Consider the following 10,440-nt stretch of genomic DNA (forward strand, 5'->3'; position numbering starts at 1 on the left):
AACAACAACAACAACAAAAACATGAGAACTTTAGGTCTCACAGCACGAACCCCTCTTAGTCGGCCTGGGCAAAAACCACATGCAGATTTTGGTGCTTTTCCAACCTTCTTGGTATAAAGGTAAACAATTCTGTTCCCAGGGGTTCAGGACAGCCTAATTTTGTCAGAGGCTGCGTTGTAGGAGAGCCTACAATAGTAGGTCAGATGCTGGACCATTTTGAATGACTCTACACAGCGTCTCTGGAAGAGGAAAAAGAAATTGAGATTCTTAACTGCTTCAGTTTGCTCTGCTCTACAATCAACACTCTTGGTACCAGCAACCAGGAAAGTAAAACATGAATTGCATTGGGAAAGTCTTCTGTCAGAGACCTCTCCAAAGTACTGAAGAACAACGATGTCAGTCTGGAGACTAAAGTGTGCCTGATTCAGGGCATGGTCTTTGCAATTACTTGCTATTCATCAGAAAGCTGGACCACTATTAGGGATGATAGAAGGAGAATTGATGCCTTTGAGGTATGATGCTGGAGAGGAGTACTGAATGTACCATGGACTGCTAGGAGAACAAACAAGTTCATCCTGGAGAGGGTGAAGACAGGCTGCTTCTTGGAGGCAAGGATTCTGAAGTTTCATCTGACATACTCTGGGCATGTTGCAAGGTGGAAGCAGTCCTTGGAGAGGGATGTCATGCTTGGGAGGGTGGAGGGACAGCGCAAGAGAGGAAGACCCTCGATGAGATGGACTGATTCAGTGACTGGGGTAATGGTGGTAGCAGTATTAGAGACAATAAGATTGGCACAGGATAGAGCAGGGTTTAGGGCTGTTGTACATAATGTCACTGAGTCACAGGCATCTTGATGGCACATAATGACAACAGTCTGTAACACATGATCACAGTGAGCTTGAATTGAGTTCAAGACCATGGGTTAGAGAATCCATTTTCTTTCCCTTGTAACTTTTAGAGATTGCCTGTAGTTTGTCCCCCGCTCCCCCACCCCCGCCAAGGAACTCTTTCTCAATGTTCAAAGCTATGTTGCATCTCTCTCTGTGCCTTTTTCCCCTGTTGTGTCTTCCTTTGATGGACACTAACATTACCTGTCTTTCATTCTGAAGACCTTTCCAATGACATTGGCTAGCTGTAAATAATCCATGATAACTTTTTTTATAAAAAGATTAGCTGACTAGCAAGCTTAATTCCATCTGCAACTTTTCACCTCCCACTGGTATGTAATATATCATGCTTTCAATTTGGGCATTAGGGCAAGGACATCATGATGCCGATCAGAGTGACTTCTTTAATTTCCTTGTCTTCCTCATCTCAGGACAAAGCAGTTGAAATTCCTATTTCTCTTCTACTGTTCAGTTAATCCTCAGGGCACATAGAGAAGGAAGTGGGAGGAGCCTCTGTGTGGAGCTAAAGTCATACAAATACAGATTGTGAAGTGACCAGGGCAGGGCATTATGTGTGCAGATACTGTGGATGCTGAAGTGGGCATGGAGGTATCCGTGGACAAAGAATTCACTCCTGAACTCAATGACAACACTTCCGAAGCCTACATGGAATTCACTACATCCTTCCAGAATCGGGTGAGGTGGGAGTCGGTGAAGAATTTGAGGTCTTGGTTCTCCCCGAAGCTGAATTTGGCCCCTGGATGCTCTCAGGTCTGGTGGTTCAGATGTGAACTCTGGTGTTCTTCATATTTCAGATGAAGGAAGTTTATAAAAATGTGCCAGGGTTCCAGAAGGTGGAGATCTTAGGTCTAAGGTAAGAGATCCTCTTTGGATGTAGTGGGGATGTGATGGAGTGAGAGGGGGAGAATGGGTTCAAAGAAAGCCTGGAGAATTCATCTCCTGCTTTTGAGTCATCAGATTTTATAAAGAGAGGGATGGAGAGAGTTCTAGGAAATCACTCCAGAGAATGTTGTGGGCATTTCCTAGGGTGATTTCAAAAGAGGGGTGAATAGGGGTGGTTTCTACTCCCATTCTTCAAGCATGTTGGAAGGAGGAAAATTGCATGGGGACGGACATTCATGAGGACTACTAAGATCCCTAGTGCTCAGACTTTTGAATTTCCTCCTTTCTGGCTGGCATCTGGTCTGCTAAATGAAGCAGTTAGAGAAAGGCAAGGAATCAGAGAGGCAGAGAAACAGAGAGTCTGTTTTGGTGATGGTTTGATGCAATGCAGAAAATGTAAATCATTCTTCCTTGGCCTTTCCAGGCGGTCAGTCTAGGGTGTGGACAACCCCTCTGAAAAGGATGAAATGGCATTCCTGCTCTGTCCCACTGCATGTCCCCCTCACTCCGTGCAATTGTGACTGGTCCCAGTAGTGTTATTCCAAGTACCTATCTTCCACATGCATGTGCACTCCCTAAAATTTCCCTACCAACACCTTCAGAAATGGCAGCATCGTGGTGGACTATGTGGTCCTGCTGGAGTTGCCCTTCAGCCCTGAGCTGCAGACGGAGTATGAGAAGGTGATGGAGACATTGGAGGATGAGCTCCGAAATGTCAGCCAGGAGGAGAACAGCTGCAATAGTAGCCTGAGTAAGAGGGTGGGCTTGGGGCTGGAGGTGTGCCCTGTCTTGCTGCCATTATCTAGCCTATTCCCATTTAGGAGAGGGGCAGTCTAGGGTCCAGTGGCAGCATGTGGTACCTCAGACAGGTGGAGAGGAGTACAGGTCCCTACTCAACTGAGCCAGGAAGGGACTGGGGAGGAAACTCTGTGATTATTTTTTTTTTAAAACATTTATTATTTTTTTATGTGTACTGTCAAATCAGATCTGACTGGTACAAGCGGAGCTTGCCTCTCCTTCTCCAGCAGGGCATCTGGTGGATTTGAACTGCATACTCTTGGGATTGCGGTGCAGCTTCTTTATCATTAGGCCACCAGAGCTCCCCGTGAAACTCTGTGATTATGATATTTCCCATTCCCACGATGGCTAGTGGTGCCCTTGATTATTACTAGAAGCTGAGAGAAGGAACAAGGGGAGCAGACCCTGTGGTTCCCCTTCTCCACAAAGTGAGCTGTGTGCCCCACCTCTTAGCTTGCCCTGCATCCCTAGATTCACCTTTGTTTCTCCCCTATGCCAACTGCTCCTGTTCTTGGGTTCCCAGCGCTATGTTTTAAGCCTGATTCAGTCAAGGTGAACACCACCACCAGGACAGAGCTATCCGCGGAAGGTGAGTGTGTGGCAAAGCACTCAGTGACTCCAGAAGGGATGCCTCTTCCTGCCAGAGGTATCTGCATTTGGATCCCTGGTGAGGCCTACCTTGAGCACTAGCAGAAAAGGTGTAGAGAAGCTGAGGGGTTGGTTAGACCTCTCCCGTTTTTCAAAGACTATAATACAGTCAAATGCACCCGCTTCTCCGTGTTTGAAAGATGGGCATTCTCTTCCCAGACAATATGTTGTTTTGCTTTGTACTGACTCAGAACGTTGATTGCCCTGACTTCTGTGGAGCAGCTGGTGGTTTAGAACTGGGTGTCTTTGGGATTGAGCGCAGTTTCTTACCAGCAGGTCACCAGAGTTCCTGGTAATTGCCAGCCTCTATAAACTTGCTAGAGGTCCAGATAAGAGTTGGTACCAACTTTAGGGCAATGAATTGATGTATACTGGAGCCCTTGTTTAAGGAGTAAGGTCCCTCATTCTGCAATCCTCTACCCAAACCCCCAGCCATCTGCCGCCGCACCGTTGCCCAGGGCTACGAGAATTTCTACTTCCCCTTGATTGAGGGAAAGCAGCTCCGCTGTGTCAGCAATTGCACTTCAGGCGTGGAGGGCGCCATCGACTGCCACCAGGGCCAGTGTCTTCTGGAGAAGAGTGGTCCCACGTGCCGGTCGGTTCCCGCCCCCAGGCGGAAGCCCCGCCCACACAAAAGCCCCCGCCCACACAACGCCCTGGGCGCCCCTCCCTCCAGCTCAGTCCCTCCCTGACTCCAGCCCACAGGGAGAAGCCCCGCCTCCGAAGCCCTCCGGCCCCGCCTCCATCCCCTCGCTTTCGCCCCCTCCCCTCTCCCTAGAGTGGAGCGGGCCCACCCACTAGTTACCGAGGGGAACCCCCACAACTGGCCTGGGGCCCGGGTGATGGTGCGCGTGTGTGACCTGTGACCCTTCCTCCTCCCACCCGCAGCTGCTTCTACTCGGACACGCTCTGGTACTCCGGCCCGCGCTGCGAGGTGGCCGTCCACTGGAGGGCGCTGATCGGGGGCCTGGCTGGCGGCGCGGCGCTGCTGCTGGTCGCGCTGGGCGTGCTGGGCGCGCGCTACTGGAGGAGGCGGGGTTCCCGCAGGGGGTGAGAGCGCTGGTGGGGCCTGGGGGAGGCGGGCACGGGGTGCTGCTGGGGTCCCGGGCCTGAGACCTTCATCTGACCACTTGGCCCTCTGATCCAGGTCCTGGGACGAGAAATGGGCGGAGGTCTGGGATGAGAACAACGTGGGCACGTTTACAAATTCTGCCTTCGAGGACGACGGAGCTGGTGAGCCTGTCTCCAGGCATTTGGGAGTGTGGGGTCTTCCTGAGCCGGTGCCAGAGACTTCAGGGGCTTCTTCCCACGCCCTTCCTGCTCAGTGATCCTCCTAGGGCATGTATGCAGTGCAGGAGCCCCCTGAGATCCTGCCTGATTCCTCATGTCTTCCCCCCTCTTGCTTCCTTTCTAGGAGTGAACCAAAACTTCCAGATAGCTTTGGAGAACATGGACACCAATACTAAAGTGAGGGGACAAAGGGGCAAGGATGCTAAACTCTCCCACTCTCTCTGTTCTGGTTTGAAATGCCCTCCCCCCTCACCACCCCCAGGAGTAGGGTTGGGACCCAGAGGCAGTGACTGGCCATAAGCACGAGCAGTCTGGTCACCTGCTCTCATTCCTGTTTCTCTCTGGCAGGTGCAGATCCAAAGGCCCGAGGTGGCCACCTCCTGGACATGAGCCTTCATCATCCCTACATCCTGCCTCAAGCCAGCGTCCATCTCAAAAGATGTCCAAGGCTTTGTGCAGCCAAGGGTCCTGATGTCCACGGGCAAAGTCAGGCTGTCTTTTGGACCTCTTCCTCCCAAGTTGGCTGAAACCCACTGGGAGATCCAGTTCAAAATCAGACTCTTGCACTGTGAGACTTTGGAGAAATCAGTTAATTTCTCTGAACCTTAGGTTAATTGCCTGTAAAACACACTTGTCTGGGTATTTTCTGCAGTTACTGGGAAAATCAGAAGATGGACCGAGTCAGTTCTCTGCCGCACTGCAGCCTCCTGTCTGTTCTTGAGCTCACAGTGAGCCCTCATATCACATCCTTCTCCTCCTCTCAGGTCCTGGTCACTATTTCCCCCCTTGCTTCCCCTTTGCCTGTTCCTCATTGCCAACCTCCAGCTGCCTGCAGTTCCAGCCCAACCTGGTACCTTCTCCTCATATAACTCCTTGCTGTGTCCCTTGCTTCCTTTTTTAATATCTCCTCCCCCTCCAGACCCATTCCTTAACCCTTCAACCCCAGTCCCACATCATCAGTGTCATTTCCCCTTTCCTCATCCTTGTCCCCCCAGCCCTAAATCCTTCCTTTCTCATCCCAATGTCCTAGACCTATTTCCTCCCTAATTCCCACTCCCAACCCCTCTACCCTCTCCTCCTTCCTAGATAGGAATGGCTACATTCTGCTTTTTTAGAGTCCCCTAGCTGCCACTCCTCAGGCCCTGATACCCTCCTTATGCAGATCCATCCCTTCCCTTGACTCCCAAGGTCTCTCACTTAGGTGAGGGCCCTTGACCCCAGGTTGGGGGTGGGTGGATGGGTTTCCCCAGAGTCTCCTTGTATGATAGGAAGTGGGCCTTGAGATAGGGCAATGTCCTCAGCTCCTTCTTTTCCCCTTCCCCTGGTGCTCCCCCCCATCCCTTACTGACCCACCTCTTCGTTCCCTGCCCCACTCCACTCCCTTTCCTTCCCTCTCCCTGATGACACCGTGACACACCCCCCCCACCCCCGTTCCTGCAAGCAACTCTTGAATTCCAAAGTCCATAACCTCTTTTGCCAAGAAGATCTGGTTTGGGGACAGGAACTTGGCCAATCTTCAGTTTTCTGTTGTAAATGCAATATAGTATTTATTGTAAAAATAAATTGCTGCATGCTGTTCTTTTGTTGCCGTGTGTTATCCCGCTCCCAGTCTCCACCTGGTATAAGGGAAGACCACGAGCACGTGTAGGGGCTGCCATTTCTGCCCAGGAGGAAGGAAGTCGCAGCTCCTCACAGTGGACATGAAGGGGGCTCTGTTTTGTTAGCACTGTGGTTCGGGTGGGGTTTGTCACTTGTACCCTTTTTCAGTGGGCCTTTTGGAGGTGAGTCTGCCTTAGACAACTGCCAGTCACATGAACGGATGAAGCTGGCCTCCAAAGACCCTCAGCCTCTCTCAGCTTGGTCTGAAATACACACTCAGACATACTGGTCTGTCTCTGCCTTCACTGCAGCAGTCAAGCCTGGTCAGGACTGTTCTTGTTAGGTGTCAAGTACAACTTGCCATCAAGTACAACTCATAGCGACCCTGTTGCGAAACCCGCCCTATCCTGTGCCGTCTTCATCATCTCTCAGACCCTCTAGACACTAGATCAGGACTGAGGATGGTTAAAATAATTCCTCCCCTTGGTTGACAAGTTCTTTGGGTGGGGGCTAGGAGAGGCTCCTGGATCCATAGTCCTAAGCAGAGGAGACTCAGGACCATAAAGTCTCTGGTGTGGGTGGGAACTCCACTCAGGAGAAAGAAGGCTGAGGGTTAGAGTCCTGGGGGTGGGGTGCGGAACGACTCGAGATTAGGAACATGAACTTCAGATGAGTGATGGGGAGGAAGACTGAAGAACAGTCTTTTTTTTTGGAGGCACAACTTAGGTTCCCTGTTCTGCCTGCTGCTGGCTGTCCCTGCCAAGGTCTCCTCCCTCCCTGGTCACAGCCTCTTGGCAAACACCTGGCTTCCTGTTCTCTGTCTGGCCCTGCCCCTTCTGTGTCACTATGGTTTTGCTGAGGAGACCCTGGCTGAGGACAGATAATGCTAGAGTGGTCAGAGGGGAGGAGACTCAACCAGCTCCTTTTTGGCCAAGTCTCTTTGGTCATTCCTATGCCACTACTGTACCCATATTCTCATCTTCGCCCAAGAGCTGTCCACCCCCAAGAGCTAGTCCTTGGGAGGCTCTCACTTCTTGATCCCTTTTAACAAGTGAATATCCTATGGTCAGGACCTGCTCCCCAGGAGATGCTGGCCATATGTATCCTGCCACTGGCTTGTTGCCTCTGGGCACCCAGTACTGCTATGGTGCATTACTGCCGTCTACTCTGTATTGGTCTCTGGTGTCAAAAGGTAGTTGGCCTCCCTTGTGTTTCTTTCCTTCCCCTTCTGGGGGGGGGGGTAGGGAATTGCCAAAAGGCTGGGCTTATGCCGTTTCTAGCTATGGAGGCTTTCTCAGCACACCTGCATCTCTCCCCAAGTCAAGGAAGGAAGCCCCATAGACCTCCTTCACAGAGGAAGCTAAGGTCGAAAGACCATCCTGTTGGCAGGTGTAACCTATTAGAGACCAATTTCCTGCTGAAAAAGCTGGAATAGCAGGATTTCAGTCCAAAAGTCTCAGGTACTTTTCTTTCCATCACACAACCACAGGCTGTGTCCCTTTTGCACCTACAGGCTCTCAAAGTAACCCCAATAGCCCACTTGAAGACCATGGCCTGTATCAGGCGCAGCTTAGTCTCCAGAGAGACACCGTTGCTCTTGAGTACTTTAGAGAGGTCCCTAACAGCAGACTTTCACAGATCCTTAAAGTTTCCACCATAATGGAAGATTTTTCAGAGAAAGACATGCTTGTTTCCTCAGAATACTGGTTTAATTTTTGTTGTTGTTAGGTGTCGTTGAACCGAGTCTAACTCATAGCGACTCTATGAACAAAAGAGCTGAACCCAGCTCTGTTCTGTGCCATCCTCATACTTGACAACATACAGAGCCCATTGTGGCAGTTACTATATCAACCCACCTGATTGAGGGTCTTCCTCTCCTTCACTGACCCTCCATCCTTCCTAGAATCATGTCACTCTCCAAGGAATAGCCCCTTCTAGCAACATGATCAAAGTATGTGAGGTGAAGCCTCATCATTCTTGCCTCCAAAGAGTACTCTGGCTGCACCCCCTCCAGGACAAACCAGTTTGTTCCCCTAGCAGTCTATGGTATATTCAACACTCTTCTCCAGCACCAAAGCTCAAAGGCATCAATTCTCTTTTTATCATCCCTAGTCACTGTCCAGCTCTCCAATGCATAGCACACAATTGGGAAGACTATGGCCCGGATCAGGTGCAACTTGGTCTCCAGCCTGACATTGCTGCTCTTCAGTACTCTGGAGAGGTCCCTGACAGCTGACTTTCCCAATGCAATTCGTCTCTTGATTTCCTGGCTGCTGGTATCAAGAGTGTTGACTGTGGATAGGAGTGGGGAAATTAGAAATTGGCTATCTAAAATGGGGGATTAAGGTATAAAGAGTGAAGTAACTGGCTTACACACTTTCATGAATGTAGATGATTATAAGCAGAAAGTTATTCCTTCAGATATAGAGGACAATGGCTAGAAAAGCCAGGGGGTGACCTTTGGTATAGTAGGACTTGCCTAGAATTTTGGCTTCCCTAGACCATTGTCTATGTTATCCAGCTACTTCTATTTTTCCTGCCCTGTTAAAAAGGCATGGCCCAATCACTCACTATCCTTTGTTTCTGTGGGGGCATGGTCAGTGACCCAGCACTCCAATAAAAGAAGCAGCGAGAGTCATCATTTATCAGGGGACACACTGCACATTGAACACTGTCATGCTGTCTTGTAAACCCCTCCCTTTCCCTTTGCCTGGAATCCCTAGGGAAAGTTCAAAGACCTCCTCCAGTAGCACCTGTAGTTTTATTTCTTTTCTGATCTGGCCCTTTCTCTAGAACTTCAGTCCATTGTGGAGCTTTGGACAAGCAAACAGCAGGGGGAACTTAGACAAACATGCACACAGATGTGCAGGGGAGTAAGTGCATCAGAGCTGTGGGCTCTCAGTCCACAGAGCAAGAAAGCCGAGTGTTTGCTGGTGGAGTGGGTACTTCCAGCATTTATTGAGGAGTCTACGTTTGCTGCATCATGGAGTCAGAGGCAAGCACCAGTCAGGAATAAGACTAAAGAGAGGCTGTGAAAACACCACCTAGATTCCAGGGTTCAAGGCCAAGTGTGTTGCTAGTTCTTAGGGAAGGGAAAGGGCAGCCTGGGAGCTATTCCCAGTGGACCAGCAGGCTAGGGGGTTGGGCAACCAGCACTTCTTCCTTTTGACATCTCTGGGACTTATCTTATCTTTGTTTCTCACTGTCTTTCTGAACCACAGCTTAAGTTAAGAGGAAAGGTAGAAGAGGGATGAAGAGGGGTGGTGCAAAGGTGAAGGTATGTTAGTGCTCCACACCCATCAGAGGAAATATTAAGACTTTCCACACTGGGGCTGCTCTCATATATGCGGCAGTATCGCTGCTGCTGCTGCTGCTCCGGTTGCTGGTGGGACCGATCCTGCCTTCCATTCCCATGAAGCTCTATGGGTTCCTTGGCTTTCTCTGTCTTCTCGGGGCCTCTCTGCTCTGTGCTCAGGGGAATACAAGTACAGGTAAGAGGGACGTGTGGGCAGACTCAGATAACAAGCAGGGCAGAGATGGGAAGAATGACGTTGAGGAGGGGTCTTGCAGAACTATGGCCAGGTGAGTGGGTGTGGGGGACAACAAAGGTGGTGGTGGTGGGGGGAGAAGTGGTGGGTGCTGCTCTTGACCTGGAACAAACAACCTGCAGGATCTATGCTCACGTCTGGAAGTGCAGGCATCACTTCTTCTCAGAAAAGTCTTCTTGCAGGTTTTTTTTTTCACAATGAGATAACACCTGGACAAGTTTTCAGGGTGACAAGTCTCTGCTTTTCCTTTTCCCTTCCTTGACATATATAAAAGATACCAATTAAGATACAAGTCATCTGACAAATAGTCACTACTCTCCTAAATCTTCCTCCTTGAAATAAATCCAGAAAACCAACCCTTCTTTTGTTTTTCAAATTATGAAATGATCAGATTTTATTGTTATTTTAAAAAAAATATTCCTTCATTAGTATACAATGAGCCTCGTCTTCCTATGCCCTCTTCACTTTCCTTCTCCTACTCAGCTCCTATGCTCTCCCTACTCTTGCCCTACCTAGGCCTTCACTTCATCAGTCCTGATTGAGTGTCCTCCTTCCCCAGAGTCTGACTGTGGTCTCTCTCCTCTCCCTTGGGCTCAGTTGCATTTGCTTCCCCATTTCCTACATTTTTGCTTTGCCCGATATTATCTCAAGCCCCACCTCTCAGGACACAGCTGTTGTCAGCAGGATCCTAAAGTCAACTTTGCTCCCTCTTGATTTCCCAGTGTCCTCTCTTTTTTTTCCCCCAGTGTCCTCTCTTTTTCCCCCCC

The 10,440-nt window shown here is 49.9% G+C and overlaps 2 protein-coding genes across 2 annotated transcripts in view; both read left to right on the top strand.

Moving 5' to 3' along the window:
- LOC102864728 (mucin-3A-like) overlaps positions 1 to 4,916 on the top strand; it is a gene marked incomplete at its 5' end in the record, with an annotated part of 7,784 nt that extends 2,868 nt beyond the window's left edge. Inside the window, 8 exons of the mRNA XM_006903423.1 lie at positions 1,468 to 1,583; positions 1,703 to 1,761; positions 2,393 to 2,541; positions 3,112 to 3,177; positions 3,669 to 3,831; positions 4,384 to 4,469; positions 4,651 to 4,703; positions 4,875 to 4,916. Coding sequence (XP_006903485.1) covers positions 1,468 to 1,583; positions 1,703 to 1,761; positions 2,393 to 2,541; positions 3,112 to 3,177; positions 3,669 to 3,831; positions 4,384 to 4,469; positions 4,651 to 4,703; positions 4,875 to 4,916 — 734 coding nt within the window. The remainder of the gene's footprint in view (positions 1 to 1,467; positions 1,584 to 1,702; positions 1,762 to 2,392; positions 2,542 to 3,111; positions 3,178 to 3,668; positions 3,832 to 4,383; positions 4,470 to 4,650; positions 4,704 to 4,874) is intronic.
- A 4,783-nt stretch (positions 4,917 to 9,699) lies between these two features.
- The window catches only part of LOC102865126 (mucin-3A-like), a 3,797-nt gene continuing 3,056 nt past the window's right edge, over positions 9,700 to 10,440 (top strand). The window contains exon 1 of the mRNA XM_006903424.1: positions 9,700 to 9,707. Coding sequence (XP_006903486.1) covers positions 9,700 to 9,707 — 8 coding nt within the window. The remainder of the gene's footprint in view (positions 9,708 to 10,440) is intronic.

This window comes from Elephantulus edwardii, unplaced genomic scaffold, assembly GCF_000299155.1.
Source record: "Elephantulus edwardii isolate Elephantulus edwardi_28Jun2011 unplaced genomic scaffold, EleEdw1.0 scaffold00778, whole genome shotgun sequence".
NCBI lineage: Eukaryota > Metazoa > Chordata > Mammalia > Macroscelidea > Macroscelididae > Elephantulus > Elephantulus edwardii.